General features: G+C 46.3%; 1 protein-coding gene across 2 annotated transcripts in view; it reads right to left on the minus strand.

Annotated features, from left to right (window-relative positions):
* Window positions 1-11,452: 11,452 nt before the first annotated feature.
* ITGA6 (integrin subunit alpha 6) overlaps window positions 11,453-22,510 on the minus strand; it is a 59,154-nt gene continuing 48,096 nt past the window's right edge. The window contains exons 22-26 of one of the 2 annotated variants that reach the window (XM_039495107.1): window positions 21,779-21,889; window positions 21,596-21,694; window positions 18,766-18,891; window positions 16,356-16,485; window positions 13,272-13,409 (exon numbers count right to left, since the gene is read on the minus strand). In XM_039495107.1, the coding sequence (XP_039351041.1) occupies window positions 16,378-16,485; window positions 18,766-18,891; window positions 21,596-21,694; window positions 21,779-21,889 (444 nt within the window). In that variant the 3' untranslated portion in view covers window positions 13,272-13,409; window positions 16,356-16,377. Of the gene's footprint in view, window positions 13,410-16,355; window positions 16,486-18,765; window positions 18,892-21,595; window positions 21,695-21,778; window positions 21,890-22,510 lie in introns of both variants that reach the window. The other variant, XM_039495106.1, reaches the window with a different exon arrangement.

Here is a 22,510-nt window from a genome sequence, read left to right on the forward strand (position 1 = left end):
AATATCCCCCTTTCCAAACCCCGCGCCTCCCCCCGTCCCCGTCCCCGCGTTCCCGGCCGCGACCCTGGCTGGCCACCCGTCCCCGTGTTCCCAGCCCCGCGTTCCCTGCCGCGACCCTGCCCGACCCCGCATCCACGACCCTCCCCGGCCGCGGCCCCCCCCGTCCCCGGGTCCCCTGCCCGGCCCCAACCCTCCCCGGCCCCGCGGCCCCCACCCTCCCCGGCCACAGCCCGCCCCCCCGGCGGTGCCCCTGCCCGGCCCCATGTCCCCGACCCCCCCCGGCCACCGGCCCGGCCCCCGCCCGCGTTCCGGCCGCGACCCTGCCCGGCCCCACGTCCCCGACCCTCCCGGCCACCGCCCCGGGCCCCGCGTTCCCGGCCTCGCCCTCCCAGCCACCCGGCCGCGCCCCACCCGGGTCCCCGCCCGCCCCGACTGCCACCGGCCCGGCACCCCGGCCCGCGTCCCGGCCCGGCCGCATCCCCGGCCCCGCACCCCTGGCCCCGCCGTGCCCCCACCTACCCGGATGCCCAGCTCTGGACACGGCCCCTCAGCTCCGGCCTGGCCTGGCCCCGTGGCTGGCTCCATGTTATCAGATGTTTGTTTTTCCCTCCTTTGAGGCGTAGTGCGATGGATTCCAGTTTGCCCTCCGGGGGTCATCTGGTTGATCCCACTGCTGGTAACTCCCTAACGATTCATTCATTATTTAAACTAGGCACTCATTCACATACATTCTCTATCTCAATCACATCTATTTCACTGTCTCTTTACCTTTTCGGGGTGTTACCAATTTAGAGAACAGACACTTAGAGTCAATTCATGTCAATTAACCAATTAACAGCTTACAGCTGCTGTTACAAAGTAAAGTAGTGACTACAAAGTTTCACTTAGAGAACAGGCACTTAGAGTCAATTGACTTTTAACAAGTTTTATACAAAGTATTTCTTTGAGCAGGCTTCACACAGACACAGCTGGTAGCTTGCAGGTTAGAGGCTAAATCTTGGGAATCACATTTACTTCTAATATAAACCTTCAGTTATAAAGTATCAATTCACAGTCAATCATTTCTAACAATAAATCATTTTTCATATAAACCATGTCTAATATAACCCTTTCCTTAATATCCCTACAGAGCCGGGCGCCCTGCCCGTAGAACCCCTAACCCTACTTCCGGGTGCCCTGCCCATAGGACCCCTAACCCTATCTCGGGGCGCCCTGCCCGTGGGAACCCTAACCCTAGCTCGGCGAGACCTGCCCATAGAAACCCTAACCCTAGCTCCGGGTGCCCTCCCCATAGGAACCCTAACTCTAGCTCCGGGTGTGCTGCCAATAGGAACCCTAACCCTAGCTCGAGGAGACTTGCCCATAGGAACCCTAACCCTAGTTCGGGGTGTCCTATACTTTGGAATCCTAACCCTAGCTCCAAGTACCCTGCCCATAGGAACCCTAACCCTAGTGCCGGGCGCCCTGCCCGTAGAACCCCTAACCCTACTTCCAGGTGCCCTGCTCATAGGACCCCTAACCCTAGTTCGAGGCGCCATGCCCGTAGGACCCCTAACCCTATCCCTGGGCGCCCTGCCCATAGGTCCCCTAACCCTATCCCTGGGCGCCCTGCCCGTAGGAACCCTGACCCTAGTTTGGGGCGCCCTGCCCATAGGAACCCTAACCCTAGATCAGGGAGACCTCCCGTAGGACCCCTAACCCTGGCTTGGGATTCCCTGCCCGTAGGACCCCTAACCCTAGCTCGAGGAGACATGCCCATAGGAACCCTAACCCTAGCTCGGGGTTCCTTGCCCAGAGGAACCCTAACCCTACCAAGGGGAGACCTGCCCATAGGAACCCTAACCCTAGCTCGGGGTGTCCTATACTTTGGGACCCTGACCCTAGCTCCAAGTACCCTGCCCACAGGAACACGAACCCTAGATCCGGGCGCCCTGCCCATAGGAACCCTAACCATAGCTTGAGGTACTCTGCCCATAGGAATCCTAACCCTTTCTCCAGGCGCCCTACCCATAGCAACCGCTAACCCTAGCGCCGGGCGCCCTGCAAGTAGAACCCCTAACCCTAGCTCAGGGTGACCTGCCCGTAGGAACCTTAATCCTAGCTCCAGGCGCCCTGCCCGTAGGAACCCTAACCCTAGCTAGGGGAGACCTCCCGTATGAACCCTAACCCTAGCTCGGGGTGCCCAGCCCATAGGAACCCTAACCCTAGCTGTGGGGGGCCTGCCCATAGGAATCCTAACCCTAGCTCAGGGTGACCTGCCCATAGGAACCCTAACCCTAGCTTTGGGAGATCTGCCTATAGGCTCCCTAATAGTAGCTCCAGGTGCCCTGCACATAGGAACCGTAACCCTAGCTCGGGGTGCCCTTCCCATTGGAACCCGAACCCTACATCCGGATGCCCTGCCCATAGGAACCCTAACCCTAGTTCAAGGTGCCCTGCCCATACGTACCCTAACTCTAGCTCCGGGAAAGCTGCCTATAGGAACGCTAACCCTAGCTCAGGGTACCCTGCCCATAGGAACCCTAACCCTATCACTGGGTGCCCTGCCCGTAGGAACCCTGACCCTAGTTTGGGGTGCCCTGCCCATAGGAACCCTAAACCTAGCTCGGGGTGCCCTGCCCATAGGAACCCTAACCCTAGCTCGAGGTTCCCTGCCCAGAGGAACCTTAACGATACTTCCGAGTGCCCTGCCCATAGGACCCCTAACCCTAGCTCGGGGTGCCCTACCCATAGGAACCCTAACCCTTGCTCTGGGAGACCTGCCCGTAGGAACCCTAACCATAGCTCGGGGAGACCTACCCATAGGAACCCTAACCCTAGCTCTCGGAGACCTGCCCATAGGAACCCTAATTCTACGTCCGGGTCCCCTGCCCATAGGAACCCTAACCCTACCTCTGGGTGTCCTGCCCATAGGAACCCTAACCCTAGCTCGGGGTGCCCTGCCCATAGGAACACTAACCCTAGCTTGGGGTACCCTGCCCAAAGGAATCCAAACTCTAGCTCCGGGAGACGTGCCCATAGGAAGCCTAACCCTACGTTCGAGTGCCCTGCCCATAGAAACCCTAACCCTAGGTCCGGGAGACCTGCCCATTTGAACCTTAACCCTAGCTCTGGGAGACCTGCCCATAGGAACCTTGCCTCTATGTCTGGGTGCCCTGCCCATAGGATCCCTAACCCTAGCTCGGGGTGCCCTGCCCATAGGAATCCTAACCCTAGCTCGGGGTACCCTGCCCAAAGGAATCCAAACTCTAGCTCCGGGAGACCTGCCCATAGGAAGCCTAACCCTAGCTCTGGGAGACCTGCCCATAGGAACCCTAACCCTAGCTTGGGGTGACCTGCCGACAGGAAGCCTAACCCTAGTTCAAGAGTGACCTGCCCATAGGAATCCTAACCCTAGCTTGGGGTGCCCTGCCCATAGGAATCCTAACCTTAGCTCGGGGTGCCCTGCCCATAGGAACCCTAACCCTAGCTCCGGGAGACCTGCCTATAGAAACCCTAACCCTAGCTCGGGGTGCCCTGCCCATAGGAACCCTCACCCTAGCTCAGGATGCCCTGCCCAAAGAAACCCTAACCCTAGCTCGGGTGCCCTGCCCATAGAAAACCTAACCATAGCTCGGGGAGACCTGCCCATAGGAACCGTAACCCTAGCTCGGGGTTCCTTGCCCATAGGAACCCTAACCCTAGCTCTGGGAGATCTGCCTATAGGAACCCTAACCGTAGCTCCGGGAGACTTGCCTTTAAGAACTCTAACCCTAAATCGAGATGACCTGCCCATAGGAACCGTAACCCTAGCTCAGGGAGACCTGCCCGTAGGAACCCTACCCCTAGTTCAGAGTGCTCTGCCCGTAGGAACCCTAAGCCTAGCTCGAGGTGCCCTGCCCGTCGGAACCCTAACCCTAGCTCTGGGAGACCTGCCCATAGAAACCCTAACTCTAAGTGCGGGTTCCCTGCCCATAGGAACCCTCACCCAATCTCTGGGTGCCCTGCCCATAGGAACCCGAACCCTACCTACGGGTGCCCTGCCCGTAGGAACCCTAACCCTATCTCCAAGTCCCCTGCCCATAGGAACCGTAACCCTAGTTCCCGGAGACCTGCCCATAGGAATCCTCACCCTAGCTCGGGGAGACCTGCCCATAGAAACCCTAACCCTAGCTCTGGGTGTACGGGCCATGGGAATCCAAACCCTAGGTCGGGGTGCCCTGCCCATAGGAATCCTAACCCTAGCTCGGGGAGACCTGCCCACAGGAACCCTATCCCTAGCTCGAGGTGCCCTGGCCGTAGGAATCCTAAACCTAGCTCGGGGAGACATTCCCATAGGAACCCTAACCCTAGCTAAGGGTGCCCTGCCCATAGGAACCCTAACCCTAGCTCAGGGTGCCCTGCCCATAGGAACCTTAACCCTAGCTCGCGGTGCCCTGCCCATAGGAACCGAACCCTAGCTCGAGGTGCTCTGCCCGTGGGAACCCTAACCCTAGATCCTGGTGCCCTGCCCGTAGGAATCCTAACACTAGCTCGGGGAGACATACCCATAGGGATCCTAACCCTAGCTCCGGGACACCTGCCCATAGGAACCCTAACCCTAGCTCAGGGTGCCCTGCCCATAGGAACCCTAACCCTAGCTCGCGGTGCCCTGCCCATAGGAACCGAACCCTAGCTCGGGTAGACCTGCCCATAGGAACCCTAATCCTAGCTCGGGGTGACCTGCCCATAGGAACCCTAACCGTCGCTCGGGGTGACCTCCCCTTAGGAACCCTAACCCTAGCTCGAAGTCCCCTGCCCATAGGAACCCTAACCCTCACTCGGTGAGTCCTGCCCATAGGAACCCTAACCCTAGCTTGAGGTGCCCTGCCCGTAGGAACCCTAACCCTTGCTCTGGGTGCCCTGCCCGTAGGAATCCTAAACCTAGCTCGGGGAGACATTCCCATAGGAACCCTAACCCTAGCTCAGGGTGCCCAGCCCAGAGGAACCGTACCCCTAGCTCGGGGTGCCCTGTCAATAGGAACCCTAACCCTAGCTACTGGTGACCTGCCCATAAGGACCCTAACCCTAGCTCCAAGTCCCCTGCCAATAGGAACCCTAACCCTAGCTCGGGGTGACCTGCCCATAGGAACCCTAAGCCTAGCTGCGGGTGCCCAGCCCAGAGGAACCCTAACCCTAGCTCCAGGTTCCCTGCCCATAGGAAACCTAACCCTAGGTCAGGGTGCCGTACCCGTAGGAATCCTATCCCTATTTCCGGGTGCCCTGCCCATAGGAACCCTAACCCTATCTCCGGGTGCCCTGCCCATAGGAAACCCTAACCCTAGCTCCGGGTGCCCTGCCCACAGGTACCGTAACCCCAGCTCCGTTTGCCCTGCCCACAGGAACCTGAACCCTAGCTCTGGGTGCCCTGCCCATAGGAACCCAAACCCTTACTCGGGGTGCCCTGCTCATAGGAAGCCTAAGCCTAGATCCGGGTGCCCTCCCTATAGGTACCTTAACCCTAGTTCGGGGTGCCCTGCCCATGGGAACCTAGCCCTAGCTTGAGGTGCCCTGCCTATAGGAACCCTAACGCTAGCTCCGGGAGACATGCCCATAGGAACCCTAACCCTAATCCGGGAGACCTTCCCGTAGGAACCCTAACCCTAGCTCCGGGAGACCTGCCTATAGGAACCCTAACCCTAGCTCGGGGTCCCCTTCCAATAGGAACTCTAACCCTACTTCCAGGTGCCCTGCCCATAAGAACCCTAACCCTAGCTCCGGGTGCCCTGCCCATAGCAACCCTATCCCTAGCTCCGGGTGCCCTGCCGATAGAAACCCTAACCCTAGCTCGGGGAGACCTGCCTATAGGAACTCTAACCCTATCCCCAAGTGCCCTACACTTAGGAACCCTAACCGCAGGGCTGAAAGCCCTACCCAGTGGAACCCTAGCCCTAGGGCGGAATCCCTACACATAGGAACCCTAACTCTAGCCCCAAGTGCCCTACATTCAGGAACCCTAACCCTAGCTCCAATTGCTCTACCCTTCGGAACCCTAACTCTAGGGCGAGATGCCCTACCCGCAGGAACCCTAACCCTAGCTCCAAGTACCCTTTACTTAAGAAGCCTAACCCTAGGGTGGGCTCCCTACCCATAGGAACCTTAACTGAAGCTCCAAGTTCCCTGCGCATTGGAATCCTAACTCTAGGGCGGGAAGCCATACCCTTAGGAACCCTAACCCTAGCTCCAAGTGCCCTACCCTTATGCACCCTAACCCTAGGATGGAAACCCCTACCCATAGGATCCCTAACCCTAGCTCCAAGTGCCCTACCCTTAAGTAGGGCCTGGTTTAGGCCTAGTCCACCAATTCCCCCGAATGGGGCTCTGCGCCTAAGAGGGCCCTGCGCTGTGAGAATCCCTTCCCTGCCTGGAGGCGCCTTTTTAATTTTTACACACCTGACGGCGCTTTGGGTCTTCTGCGGCACTTCGGCCGTGGGTCCTTCGCTTACTCTGGGTCTTCGGCGATACTTCGGCAGCGGGTCCTTCAGTGCTGCTGAAGACCTGGAGTGAGTGAAGAACCCACCGCCAAAGTGCCGCCAAAGTCTCAGAGCACCGCCCGGTGAATACAAGCCCCACGTGTTTTTTTACGTGTGCTGTTTTTTTTTTTTTAAAGTCATCCCTGCCAGGGCCCCGTCGAAACTGTTTGAATTGGGCCCTGCACTTCCTAAAGCCGGCCCTGTCTACTGGTGCCCTTTCATAGTTAATTTGCCAGTTCTGGCCAGAGATTGCTTTCTCCAGCCCTAAAGCCATTTAAAAAAAAAAAGTACCCCAAAGCAAATGAGTTCATTAACTAACTTGCATAAAATTGTTTTGTGACAGTGACTTAATGCTCCTGTTTTTTCTCCTCAAAATTGGTGACCCTCCAGAGAGGGAATATCCAGCCCCCACACATGGAATGGTATGGGTGGATGTAAAGACAGACAAAATGACTTGTGCCACTTTATTAACCGTCTGTTGCTTTCCCCATAACAGGTTTGGCTTGTGGCCCTTTTATGTATTTATGATGTATAATGAAGGCTGCAAAGTTTATTTAAAAGTTAAGGTTTTTTTTCTGCTTGTTAGACTTAACATTCTTTTCTTCTCTGGTTTTATTGACAGTCAAATGTGAGATAAATGGATGTTCAAGGGGTTAAGAGTTCACAGTAATTGAAGGGAGTGAGGGTTGAACCTTTTACAAACACTTCCTTTATTCAAAATATTAAATAGTCAAGGAAGTTAAATAGGCTTTAGCAAAAACGCAGGAAGGAGAGAGGAGGTTGGATGGGGGTGGTGGTCAGGTTTAGAAAACTATAACTGATCACACAAGTCAGAGTCAGAAGGCTACACCTAGAGAGAGAGCTGGGTTCTCACCATTCCATGAAGCTTGAATCAGTCGGGGGTCCCAGGTGGTGGTGGTGGTGGTAGCCGCAATTCCGGAGTGCTGGACAGGCAGAGCCCCCAGCACGATCAGTCAGGAGAAGATGAAGTCCCAATGGAACTGATGCAGACTTTGGATCCAAGCATCAGAACACTTGAGCATGGGAAGGGGTTTTTGTAGGGAAACAAGAATGGTTCAAGGGAGAACACTAGATTTGTTTATGGGTAAACTGATGGCTCTATGGAGTATACTGAAGTTGTTTTATTCAGGCTAGACAGTAGGAACTGATCATTCCTGGCTATGGGTGTTGTTCTTTGGAGGGAGCCCACAATGCAGTTAGGGACCTTCACTATTTTGGATACCAATAAAGGATTTATTACTAGAATTGGTCTGATAACTACTGAGCTGTGTGTGTGTGCAGGCATGGGTTCATTAACTTCTGGAGCAGATCCCTCATCATGCAGTGCTTCCCTGCTTTTCTGGTCCCAGAGTTCCATGCAGTTATTGCCTTGGAATCTCTGTTCTCCATTCTGTATGCTAATGTCTCCCTGTCCCATATTCGATGCAGATGAGGCTAGGGGAGTTTTCTTAATCCTGTCACCCTTGTTCCAGGAGTTTAGGTGTGTCTTCCACTGCCTTTTCATTGCTTTTTTGTAAGTCTGTCTTCTGATCGGTTTTGGTTCAAGCAGAGGCGGCGGGGAGGTCTTTCATGAGTCAGACAGGCTGGTACTGCGCCCTAGTTCCCCAAGAACACAGCGCTGACAGGTAACACTGCTGACTTTGCATCAGTGTTGCTCCTAGGCCTCTCTCTGAGGCATCACATTGTAGCTCTAGCTGCTCCACAGGTCTGTAGTATTTTAGGTCTGATGCTTTGCTTATGGTTCCTGGGATAGCTGCAGCATTGGGAAAATAAAGTAGCTACTGTTTTCTTTGCTTTTTGCAGCTTTCTTTAATAGTCTTAGCAATTCTAAGTGCTTCTAACTTTGCATTTGATGGTTTTGGTATCATATATGATATGATATGTGGGTAAATCAGAGTCTGTTGTTTGATACTATATAGTTTGGGATACCAGACCTGCTGAAATGTTTCATTGCTGTTGTGATGGGTTCTCCCCTTAGTGCCACCTGGAACTGAGGTACCACTGAGCCCCCACCAGCCTGGGCTCCCTTTTACGCTGTACTGCTGTGACAAGCTGCAAAGCCCTCTCCAGCCTGCACTTTCACCAGCATATATACAGGTAGGGACACAACCAGGTGCAGTTACATGCAGGCTCATTGACCAGCCCCTGCATGGGAAGGCTACTGCTAGGGCAACTATCGGCTCCTCAGGCATGGACCCTCTCTGGAGTATAAACCCAAAATTATACTGTCTTGCACTGCACAGGGAACTGTACAATGTAAACTCATACAATTTGCCCCCTACATCAATGTGGAGAGGAATATGGAACAGCCTTTTGCCCCTGAGTTATGATTCCCACACACTGGTTTAGATAAAGTAAAAACAAGTTTACTAACTACAGACAATTTTTTTGGTAAGTGATGGCAAACAGATCAAAGCAGATTACCTAGCAAATAGACACAAAACACAAACTTACTATACTAACTAGATTTGAGTATGAATAGGAGATTCTTACGGGGCAAGCTGCACTCCGGATTTGGCCTGTGGTCTGCCTATTGACTACCCTGGCCTTAAATGACTGCAAAGTAGTAGTTGCTGTTTCAGCACACTTTAGGGAGGGCAGGAAGTTAACCTTGCTCAGTAGCTGTTTTGGTACTGGCAAAGGCTTCATTAAGTGCAGACATTCCTGCATGTATATACATTTCTCCCTTAGAAGCTGGAAGCGGCTGGCCACTCAGTAGTGAGTGCTGTCAGGGGGACAAAACTGTCAGTTTGAGCACCTGTCAAATCCAGGAAATAGAGGTGCCAGGGGTAAGCCAGGCTCAACCTGGGGAGTGGATCTCAGTACAATTTCCTGTAGTTTTACAGAAGGCAATGGGGATTGACTGGTAAAACACCTAAAAGAGGAATTGCAGAGTGGACGCCAAATGTCTTTGTGAGTTCTATTACATCACTGAACCAAAGACACTGTGTGAGCCTAGTGCCTATAGTAGCTATTGTAAGTTGTTATTTGTTCTTTCTTGAAGTTGTATGTGCTCAGTAATGAGGATGCTGAAATAACTGATTATGTAGTAAACAGAGGTGGGCAAACTACAGCCCCTGGGACCCTCCTGCCTGGCCCCTGAGCTCCTGCCCTGCTGTTCCCACTCATCGCACAGTACTCTGGGTGGCAGGGCTGCAAGCTCCTGGGGCAGCACAGCTGCAGAGCCGGGGCCTGACTTGGTGCTCTGTGCTGTGGCTGGGCAGAGCAGCTGCCTGACCTGGGTGGCGCAGGTGTAGTACTGCAAAGAGCTGGAGGCAGGGGGGTCGGGAACAGGGGGTCAAGGGGGGCAGGGGTCGGTTAGGGGGCAGGAGCTGGGCCATGCATCCCCTCACCAGCCCTCCATACAATTTTGGAACCAGAATGCAGCCCTCAGGCCACAAAGTTTGACGTCCCTGATGTAGTACAACTAAATGTTTTGTTTTAATTATCACTATAATACCCAGGGCGAGCCTATGTGAAAGCAGATCTCCAGAAGTCCCAATCTCTATCCCTGTATTTATTTTGTAAGGTTTTATGGATATATGTACTTCTGGGTGTAGGCTCTTCAGATATTTTCCTTTAAAATAAAAAATAGAACAGTGATATTAGTCCAGCTAGGGTGCATTATAACTGCTGTGCATTAATGGTTTATCTTTGGAGCCTTTATTCATAAAAAGGAATTTGAAATTGTGTGCACATGCCTGTAGCTATCTTATGGTAAAGACGAGGAAGAGATATTAAAAGGTGCTCAGTTACTGCCCTTAGTTAGCAAAGCAAACTGGCGCTGACTGCTCTACTGGAGGTAGCAGCTGTGCAAAGGGGCAAGCTATCCACCTCTGCAAACAGTGGTGACAAGAGGACAGCCCATGAGCCACTGAGTGATACTGGGCTGCAGAAAGCTGAAGTGTCTCATATATACAAGGCTTCTGTATCAGACTACTTGCAGGGAGTGAGGCCAGTAGGATTTGGCATTAATACCTAAATGTAGCATGTAAATCCTTCCCCTTTTATATAAACCCAGTGATTTTCAAGTAGACTAGTAAATTAAATAGTTCATCATGTATAGTTCCTATTTCTCACTTTAATTCATGCTGAAAATTACATATAGAGGAGGCTGGCTTTAGTTATAACACCTTGGTGAGCTGTGAAATCTAAGCACCACTTACAGGACAAGTTTCTTTTATCAGAAAGAATTTGTTAAACATAAAATAAACATTAGCAACTGAGTTTCTGTAAGAAATATACTAGTAATATAAAGGCAATGTGTATTTTAATTTAAAAAATTAAATTTTTTATACAAATATCCACAGGTAATTTCTAATTGTGGAATGATTTAGCATTACTAGTTTTGTGTATGAGAGGATAGTATACCAGTGACATGACAGGAGATGATATTTTCAATAGTCCTAAATTTTACACTGCCAAGACATCTATTATTTTGCTCTTTATAATAAAAGGGTGCCCCCCATACCTAACCATATGTTTTGTTTTAACAAGGGCTGCCACAGTCTCAAAATTCCACTTCTTAGCAACTGATGAGCTCAGTTTCTTGGGGTTTTGAGCCACTGGGAAAAGGAGCTGGAATTTTAGACACTGCTGTAGCTCTCATTAGGGAGACAGACTGACATTATGCAGTAAACAGCGATGTACACACACGTTGCAGAACAGGGGTCACAATGTAATTTCGGAAGTATGAGATTGAGGGAGGGGAGGAAATTATACATGGGACCTGTTAACCTTGAAGCACAAGAATGCAGCTTCTAAAATAACATTTTTAAAGAAACAAAGCTTCAAAAAGCCTGACTGAATGAAATAAATGAATAGTACAAAACAAAACCCTCCCACACAATTGGTGACCAGTCTTACTTGCTTCAGTCACCCCAGCAGTCTGCATTAGAACAATGGACTTCTGGGGGAAGGTAAAGCCAGCAGCTTCATCCCTATGCAAAACAATTATGCATTTTGTATATGGAATAAGAAATCTTAATTCTTATTTAAATAGTACCAACATTTTAGAATGTAGATTAAAAGACCCAATAAACTCTTTAAATAGCTCTTATGTTACAACAATTAGGTTACTGAGCTGCACAACATTGTGGCACTATTCTTACAATTAACATTTAGCTATATTTAGGACATCACTCAGTAGTCTCAAAAGGGATCAGCGCAGATCTATTCTTAAGGACAGATAGGAGCTTGTTTTCTTTCAAGTGCTATATAACATTTTCAGTAGTAGACACACCTTTTTCTAAACATGAAATCCATACAGAGCTGGAAAATTGTTTCCAGAAGCACCTTTCACTTTTTGTATTAAGTATAAAAATTAGATAGAAAAACCTATACATTTTGGATGTACAAAATAAAATTGAAATAGTCTCAAGCAACACACACATTATGTTACAGGAACATAATTAGTCATAGAAATGAAGGGCTGCAAGGGGCCTCAAAGTCAATCCCAGACCAAGTAAAACCTAGACCAGGCCTTACAGGTGTTCTTAAAATCCCCCACTGAGGGGATTCCATAGCCTCACTTGGAAGCTTATTCCAGAGCTTAACTATCCTTATAATTAGAAAGTGTGTTTTGTTTTGTTTTTCTTTCCTAATATCTAACCTCACTCTTCCTTGCTGTGATTAAGCCCATTGTTCCTTGTCCTGCCTTCAGAGGACAAAGAACAATTAATCATCGTTCTCTTTACAACAGCTTTTAACATCTGAAGACTTATTATTAGGTTCTCCCTTCCCCCCTCAATCGTCTTTTCTCAAAACTAAATACATGCCCAGTTTTTGTTTATATACACCTGTTGCTCATAAGTCAGGTTTTCTAAACATTTTATCATTTTTGTTGCTCTCCTCTGGACTCTCACCAATTTGTCCACATCTTTACTAAATCCTGCTGCATAAACAGAAATAAGAAAAAATGCCCCCACAAACTACTGGCATGAATGTTTCTATTTCAAGGATGTGCCAGTGATTGAAATTTTACATTTTAAAAAAAGCACTGGCACTCTTTAAATGCAGTGAAAGCTTCACGTCTAACTGGACTTTCATATCCTATTTAAGAACATCCATACCAATTTTAAAGTTCACTTAAAGTCTTTGGCCTAATTAGTCAAAGACAAATGGTTGCTGATAAAAAATAAATACAAGAAATAAAATATATACAAAAACATACAACTAATCCTCAAGCTTTTTTTAAAAAAACCTGTGTATATTTGGTGTGAGAAACATAACAACATGACCTATTGCACATTTAATTTAAGACACTTTAGGTTAAGCCCTCATAGCTGCAGAGTCTTATGACAAGAATAGCACATTCACAGATTCCCCAAATTCTATTTGAATAAAGTGTGTCAAGGCTACAGTGTGTTAATAGATTGCATATTGTGATTGGAGAATATATTTGGGACCAGATCCTGCATTCCTTGCAAATCCATTGACTTCAGGAATGCAGAAAAGGACCTTTTGTGACATTATAAACTAATGTGCATATTTCATAGAATGCTCAGTTCAATGCACCAATTTTGCTTCTTGTCTCTATCTGGAAGTTTAAATAATGCAGATAAAATCAGTCAAGCAATCTTAAATTTAGCTGTGCAAAACAAAAGCTTCAATATAAGTAAAAATATCTACATTCAAAAATATAGGTCCATATTGTATGTAGGTCTGAGTCCATCAGTATTCCATTAATGAAGAAATATTAAAATCTGAATTTGGAGTTGAGGGGGAAATTTTTCCCTATGAGTAACTTTCATTTTCATTCCATTTTGTAATCCATTGTTTTTTCTCAAGATTCTCTTTATGTTTCCCATCTTTGATCTGTCGCTCCTCTTTCCGAATTCTTACAGCATGGTATCGGGGGACACTGTCATCGTACCTGGAGCGCTGGAAGAATCCACACTGGGAAAGGGAACAGTTTAGGATTAAATTACAATCAAAGTACTGTAAGTATAAAGGTCAAAAACTCTTTGCTTGCATTAGTACAAAAGAAATGGCTTCTCTCAAGAAAGAAGTGACAGGCAAGGTAACGGAAAAGTTTAAAAAAAAAAAACGCACACCAAGAAGTGTCTACAGATGTGAAACTGTGTCAAAGTCTATAAATTACAACTATCAGCAGCAGGTGAAAGCAAACTGCACAATCCAACAATTCAAGAGTGTAAAACACATTCCTTCCATTAATTTTGTAAGTGTAATTTTAGATGCACAGTCTTGCAGCATTGTGCATTAATTCCTGTTGACTTCTACAGGATTACTCGTGTGGGTATGTCTGTTATAGTGCTGCTGTCTGTGCCACCATCACACTGCAGCCGCTTCCTGCATCGACAGAAGGTTGTTTTTTTCCATTGTAGATAATCCACCTCTCTCAGTGGCAGTAGGTAATTAGATGGAAGAATTTTTCCATTGTCCTAGCTGTAGCTACACTGGCAGTTACTTCACATAGGGCAGTTTTGCAGACTTGAGCAACATAGCTAATTTGTATCTGTAGACTAGGCCTTTGCATTGCAAGATTAAAACCCCGGTTCAAGAAAGCATCCCTGTGATAAATATGGCAATTCCTTGAAAAATACTTATTGAATTAAGTAAGTATCTTTGGAGGCAGTTGTATTAAATGCAAAGTTTATGTATTGTTGTGGGTCAGGAAGGAGATGTGATGTGAGGCCTGGGAGCTCAAAGGACTATATGGAAAATGTACCATACACAAATGGATTTCTGGGACAAGAAGTGTGAAGTGAATTTTCTGGGGAATACCTAGGGGGAGAGGTTAATGCAAATTCCCCAACCTTTGGTTATACAAACTCAGCCTTTTAAAGTTATGTGCAGAAGAATGGGATATTTTCTGCTGATTTACCTGTTCCTGGAGATGAGATACCAAGCCCAAAATGCACCAAGAAACAGCTGAACTACCCAGCGTGGGTTCTTCTGAATTTGTAAACATGGAAAACCCAGTTGTGGGTTTTGAAGGACTGACACACAACCTGACCTAGAAGTGACCTCTAAGCTTTTCATTGTTTTTAAATGTTTTCTCTGTAATGCTTTCAACTTAATAAATGTGTTTGCTTAGGAAGAGCTGTGTGCTACCAAACTGCGGACAGTTCATAGCCTTTGGAGAGAAACCAAAGTGCAGATGCTAGCCTGTCCTGGCAGTCTTGCTAAGAATATCAAAGTGTAGAGAGGGAACTGAGAAGCCTTGTTACCGGTGGTCAGGAGGGAAAGGGAAGAGCTGCCCATAAGAGATGATGGCTAGGAGCTCAGAACCTTTAAGTGAGTGACATCAGGAATGCAGGTGCAGTTAATCTGAAATGGTGATCATTCCTAGTCAAGAGAGCATTTAAATACATTCTTAAAGTTAAGTATGTGCTTACAGTACCTTCCTGAATCTGGAAATAATCCAGTTCCCAGTGAAGTCAATTGAAAAACTCCCACTAACTTCACTAGGCATTAAATTAGGGTCTCAGCTTTTGAGCTCCTAAGACTTACCAAACAATATTATGAATATAGTTGTTTAACTACAAATATCTTTATCAAGTGAGTCTTGTTTATTTTAATCAAATATTGGCTTAACTGATTATAGGGTACAATTTATTATGTTCATTCATCTGTAGACTCAAACTGAGGAGTCGAGGGATGCATTGCATTAGATTAGTTGACCAGGGTATTCCAGGTCTCTAAGGGAGATCTATTTTTAGTAGTAAAAAGAGTTCAAGATTGCAGGGTCAGAGTGGGAGATGTTCTCCATTAAGAATTGACTGAAGAAAAGCTGTGATGAACAGTTCACCATTGAGGCCCTGGTCTTCACAGTTATATATGCAGACACTTAACTTTGCACAATGAATAGTCGCAGTCCGGTCAAAGTTAAGCACATGAGAATGGCTTTGCAGGATCAGGGCCTTAGAAATGAAGAGAGATGCAGACAAAGAGTAGAGAGAGTTTACTACACAAGCTTTCTGAGCAGAATACTTATTCAGTGGTCTACTGCAAACTCATAAGAAATATCGCTCTTTAATTATATAGTACTGAAAAAAATTGTCACTTTAAAGATGATAAATGGTAGGAGAAAAGGTTGAGACCAGTATTCCAAAGTCTGGTGCTGTTCAGAGGTTTGGTTCAAGCTCATCTCTATTATCTACCCTTTCACTGTGTGCACAGTGTTGACAGATTTTAGTTAGATCCCAAAGCATCATCAGATAAGAGATATGTAGATATATCTACATACACACACCACATTTATGATTTCCTATGCTGAGCAAAATTTACGAAAAGCATAAAACATCTGGCAGTTTTCAGGAGAAACAAATGTATTCAGATCACAGCAGAGTATATTTTAGAATGTCTTAAGTAGTAACCAAAAACCCATTAAACCTTTATCAGTTTCCACAGCAATTAAAAATAATTATAAGGAAATGCCTTTTCATCATGAGCAGCACAAGACTTTTAGCATGCGTAAGAGGTTAATAAAGCAATTTATGTAACATCCAAATATCAGGAAACGCTAACACAAAACCAAATAAACTTTATTTTACATCTTAAAACTTTGCTCTCTGTAGTTACCATGTGTAAAGTTTCAAACTTTAAAATACTTAGTATACAAATGCTCGATAAAGTTATTTCATTGGGTAGAACTCCACTGTAGAGGTTAGGATTTTTTTGTTGAAACACACACACAAAAAGCATTTAAAGTAATATGTAAGAGCCTGTGTCTCTTCTCATGCACTGAAAAAGGTGATTATAAACAGAGTAAGCAAGCAGATATTGATATTTTGAAACCCAGCAGCAAGCTTCCCATTGTTAGCCACCACAACCCTAGCATGTCCCACAGCTAGAAATTAAAAAATATTGATCAATTACCAATTACAGAAGTAGATCAATACTATGCATCAGAAGTAAGCCTCTCTTTATCAGATGGCTGAGTATGGATCTCAGCCTTGTGATATGTAGCATCATAATGATTTTTCTTACTTCTCTTGAAGAAACCACACTACAAGGAAGCAAGGTATTTAGTCAATTTTATGGATTGGTACGTTAAGGAAAAAAGTGACAGCCTATTAAACCATTTTAAAGCCAATTCACAAGACAATCAAATGGAATGGACAGTAATTCTTACCATCCCTTTCACAAGAGCATCAACTGTGAACATAGGTGAGGGTGGAAAAAGGTATTTCAAAACACTTCCCAGGATAGCATGTCCCTCTACGCAGAACCAAAAAAAACCCCCAAAAAACCACCACCTCCTCTAGAGGAGAGAGAATTTGTTACACCAGGTTGTAGTTTCTGACTAATCTGTCAGCATCCTAGGGCACCTTTATGTCGACAGCATGCAGAGTCAAATCTTAACCAATTGTTTAGCAAGCATTTTAAAATATCTAAAACAGTATTGCAAAAATACAGATTAAGTATTAACTATTAAAACGAGTACTACAGAACACCAGGACATTATTTGAGAACCAAGAGTTTATGGATTGGCTCCAAATAAAGAATACACAAGGTAAGAGAAGGAATACCTACATTTTAAGACACCCGTACAATGCTCAAATGGTAGAAACACAAATGGGTCACATTAGGTCCCAAAAGACAAGTGGACATTTATTGTACTTTCACCCAAAAGGGTCATTTGTATGTCGTTTGCTTTGAGATGGTCACTTTTTCTTCAGGACTCTACTGAACTTCCCCCAATGGCGAAAGTTCTTGTTGCTTTTACATAAAAAAATTAAGTAAATCATTTTGCCCTTGTGGTGAGGTAGGCATATTATATTCTATTATCTTAAGAAGCTTTGACTTTTCTCTAGTAGTTTTAATTCTCCTTTTTGTATAAGATACATAGATGATAGATCTTTTATATTGAAAGAACAACAACTGCTTAATACAAACGACACACATGTGCGCAATCAATCCTTAGCAGTCAAAAAGTAGCACCTCAAGTGAGTTATTAAAAATTTAATCAGAAGCAATTTTTTTGGTGCAGTTATGTGCTGTTACTTTACAACAGAGGCTGATGTACCTACTAGAAGAAAGCATAACAGGACAATCAAAAGGGAATTTAAGAGCACCTTAGAAACTCTGAACAAGAGCACCTTTTATGGTCAGCAAACAGCAGCAGCTGTTCAGAGAAGCTATTTTCAAGTGAAGTTCCTCAGGGTCTCTTCTGAAAACATAGTAGAAGTGTCAGAGCACCAGATGGTACCAAGGACTGAAGGGATTTTCCTAATCCAGGAATTTGCTTCCTTAGCAACAAGGTCTAGCTAGGAATTTTGGAGTGTGGGTGGGAATCAGGAATAAGAGGATTGTACTCCTGCCACTTAAAATGATTCCTGCCCCACTACTGGTTTCCCCTGACAAGGGTGGCTCTGTAAGGAAGTCTTAAGTGATATACAACTGGGACACTGAGCCTAAGAACCAAACCGCCAAGAATGAAAGAATAAGGTGAAGGCCAAATGCTTATGTTTTTGACTTTATAAACAAAGCTTTAATCTCGTATTAACTTAAAGGGAGAAAGTAGGTTTTAAGATAATGCTGCATCTACAATCAACATTTTTCAGTAATGTCTGCATTATTAACTTCTCAGCACATTGTACATAAAGGAACAATGCATTCTGTCTGGGGTATTAATAGGCATCTATTATGTTTCATAATATTCTCAACCCACAAGAATGTATCCAAATGTTTTATCAGAACAAGAAGCTTTACTGTTCCAAGTACTGTAGATAGTACTAATTTGTGATGCATGCATTTTGACAGTTTCAATGAGCAGGCCAATTTGAAGTGGTTTGAACTGTAAACCCCAACCAGATCTAATCCACATACCAATCAAGTTAAATAACTTTTTATACTGTAAAATAAATGTTAACGTATCACCAAAATTTGCCCCCAAATTAGGATTTATAAAGTGTGTGTACAATATCTAACAAATAGAAATGTTCCATAAACATTTGTTTTAAACAAACATTTCCATGCATTTTTCTTCAGCCCAAATGTTGCAGAAACTGAAAATACTATTAATTTTTACTACAAAGCAAAAATACAACTTCACTGGTAGTTTTCCAAGATGAGAAATAAAAAAAACCCTTGATTTTTAAATTAATTTTCAGTAAGGTTTTTACTAATAGCATGAAATGAAACTTGTTTAATGATTAAGTAGACTATGTCCCTATAGCAATATTTTGAAAATGCAGTTTTGGAGAGTTGCTTAACTAGTTTTCTATCTTATTTCATATGTTGACCTGTACCTGGAAAGATAAGCGTGATCTGTAAAATAACTTACCTTCCATAGTAAAAACACCAACAGTGCGAGCATCAGTATTCCAGCAAGGATAGCCACCAAGATGATCCACCAAGGCACTCCTGTATGAAGTGCTACTGTCTTTGCAGGAAAAACAGTAAGTCGCACCTAAAGGAGGGGAAAAACTTTTGAGTAAGGGGGATGGAAAGTTTAACAAGTTCCTAATTGTAACCCAAAATTCACTTCTACAGCAGTGCCTTGAGCTTTTTGTGCTAGGGAGTCTAGTCACTAGTCTGAAGAGGACATCATGTCTCCTACAGTTCTTATATACCTACTTGAAGCATTTCTTATCACCCAGTTTTCAAGAGCAGCAGTTGACCGTGCCTGGCTCTTGAGAATGATGGTGGGGATTCCATGGGACATACTCAGGTGAGATGTATCCCAGTGTGCCAGTGAATTCTTCCAGACTAATGGAAGCTCAGAAGCATATAGGACCTACAAGCCAGAAGTACTGAACTCTTAGAATGAGAAGAGGCTATGGGGAAAGTACTGGATTAAACTAAACATTCACTAGAACCCTTCCTGAATTACAATTTTTTTGTGGATGAGGTTGGGGGGAAAGAGAGGTTAAAAAATAAACCTGCCCAACTCAAAGCAGGGACTGTCATTTTATTAATTATTTGAATGTCACACAACCAGGGCCATTCCAAGCCATTTGGGTGCCCTACGCAGCCCCCCCTGGGTCTGGGAGGCAGGAGCTTTGGGGGCCCCACAGGCCCAGAGTGGCCAGGGGGATTAACGAGGGGCCGGGAGCAGCCTGCTCCACTTCCTGTGCCCCAACCCCAGCCGTGTCGCTTGGGGGAAAAGGATCCTCCCACTCACTGGCAGCAGTGGGAAGCGGAGAAGCCCAACCAGAGCCCACTCTACTCCGCCAGCTCCCAGCCACTGGGCTCCACTTCCCGCCGCCGGTTCTTTCCCCAACCCGAGCAACATGGCTGGGACCAGGGCCACATCTCTCCGCTTCCCACTGCTGCAGGTGAGCGCAGGAGGCGATCCTTTCCCCACACTCACGGGCAGCGGGAAGCGGAGCATGGCGCTGGGAGCTGGTGCAGTAGAGCAGGCTGGGGCCAGGTTGCTCTACTTCCCACTGCTGCCTGTGAGTGGGGGGGAGGGTTATGTCACTGGAAGAAGGGGAAAAGGCAGGGCAGAGGGAGTTGTCCAGGGCCCCACACCCCCTTAGGGACAGCCCTGCCCCCTGCGGGGGTGGGGTGGGGGAACAGGGATGGGTCTGGTGCTGCCTAGCGCACCATGAAATTTGGGGCTGCATATGCCTATGGATGGCCCTGCACACACCACAATGGGGCTCTGATTCCGTCTCTGCCAATGCAACACAAAATAACGATCATCTCCCTGATCTTCAGTAATCCTTCTTTGGAGGGGGGAAAAAAAAGTATCTAGTCCAGCGGATTGACCTGGAATTATGTTATTCCTCCTCACAACCCACACAGCACATAACTGGATTAATTTCCCCTGGGTGATCCATTCAACAGACCACAGAATTAGAAATACTGCAGCTTGGGAGGCAGAATACTAATATGCGTATTTTCTCCTTCCTAAGCACCCCTTGCTCATGCAGCCACGAAGCTCTGAGTTTTGCAGTAAAAAATGTTTGCTACAGGTAAATCAGCCTCCTGCAAAGCCATGACCCATGGTTTTCCACAGCTTGTGGGGCTGGAAAGGCAGTGTACTGTTAGTGACCAAATCTAGCTAAAAATGACTGTGTACAACCTACACTATTCACTCTCATATCATATAGAATGCCTCTTGCTACAGAAGAGAAAGATCTATGGAACCAAAAGGTGACGATAGAAGCTTCTGGATTAGAATGTTCAATATGTGATCCATTACTCCTGAGGAAATTCTGTGCAATATTTTAAAATTCTGCCAAAATAACATACTATAATCATGCCATTTTCAATTATTTTGGTAATTTATTTCACAATAGCTGTCAGCAAGTATGTCTGTAACAATACAGACACCAAACAAGAGCCAGGACATGTTGTTTGACAAATAGATTCCTTACTAGGCATATCTATGCCTCTACAGAGCAGAAGGCATTACTAAGATTTCCATATCTGTCAAGCACAGAAGACTGTAAGGGTATGTCTACTCAGCAAAGAAAAACCCACAGCTGACCCATGGTAGCAACTAAGGGCTCAGGCTGTTTTGCTGCTGTGCAGACTTCCAGGCTCAGATTGGAGCCAGAGCTCTGGGACTTCCTACCCTGCAGGATCCTACACTGTAGCCCATCACTGTAAATCAGTGTTTGGGGCATGGTGGGGTGGGTGTCAGGATGCAGGGCAAGGGGCAGCTCCCCAGCCAGTGACCCCTCTGACTCCAGCTTGGGAGCAATGGGGGCAGGAAGTGGGGAGTGGAAGGGGAGTGTGTGCGGAGCTTCCTGAAGCCAGGGAAGTTTGCCAGGGGTGGGTGCAGGGGAACAGGAAGTCCTGTGCCAATCCAGATTAGCAGCTGGAGCCCCGCACAAGCTAGAAGCCACCAGCCAGGGCATCCCCAGCCCTGCCTCTCCCTAGCACCAAGCTCACCAGGATAGTGGGCAAGAGGGACAGTCTCTTGCAGGCACGCCCAGTCCCACCCTCTGAGGCGGTGATTTACATCTCCCTTGGCTGCTCCTGCCGTACCCACTTGGGACCACTGCCTGGGAGGGCACACGAATCAATTATACTGTTGGGAAAGAGTAAAATCTGCAGGGGACAGTAGTCTGCGCTGGTGCAGAATTCCCCCAGGAGTAATACATATTATATACACAGGAAACTTCACTACAACCCATGTTAAAGAAATTTTGAAAACTCACTTGAGCAACTTCATTTGTGAGCTTAATGTTTTCAGCTGCAGCAGGAACACTGATTTTAGCCCTAACGAGGATATCTAGATAGTTCAGCGCAGAATATTCCTGTTTCAAAATATAATGAGGATACATTAGAAGAGAAAAGACAGGGGAGTGCAAAAATGCCTCAAGAATAGCAATAGGACATACCTCTAGGAAGGTACTATTCCACAACCTTGAACGCAGTACAACCAATGCCATTCTGTCCAAGCCTTGCAAGGGACATTTTATATTCACACAGCGTGCATTCACATTACAGTCCTGTAATTTATATAAATAAACAAACAAACATACACACACACACACACACATCAAAAGTCACATTTTACAGAAAAATATTTGAAAAATTACAAGGTGGGTTAAAATAGCTGTAGCAAAGAAACAGGAGTATGTATGTCCAGTAGACTTACAGGTGTGGTCCCTTTAGAAGGCCCAATCCTTGGCTTGCTGAAATCATTGGCAAAATTGTTATTAATTTCAATGATAAGATAGGAATGGATACTGTCAACCAAATAGCTGTCAAAATGTAGGAATCAGTCTGTGCACAATTTCTTTACTTTGTTCTTATCAGTTATCCCGTTCCCTTTTAAAGTCCATTTCTGAAATCTAAATGCTTACCTAGATACATTGCTAATTAAATCTAGAGAGATGTATTAAATTGTTCTTTTACAGCTGTCTGGAAATTATTCCAATATACTTGCCAGATTTAGAAGAGAAAAATATTTAAAAAAGTTATCAAAGTCAAACAGAATATCTATAGCAGGCATCGGCAACCTTTGGCACACGGCATTGCTGATTTGTTTACCTCCAGGCCAATAGGGGCTGTGGGAAGCGGCAACCAGCACATCCCTCGGCCCCCGCCGCTTCCCACAGCCCCCACTG

Source organism: Mauremys reevesii, linkage group 11 (genome assembly GCF_016161935.1).
Source record: "Mauremys reevesii isolate NIE-2019 linkage group 11, ASM1616193v1, whole genome shotgun sequence".
Lineage (NCBI taxonomy): Eukaryota > Metazoa > Chordata > Testudines > Geoemydidae > Mauremys > Mauremys reevesii.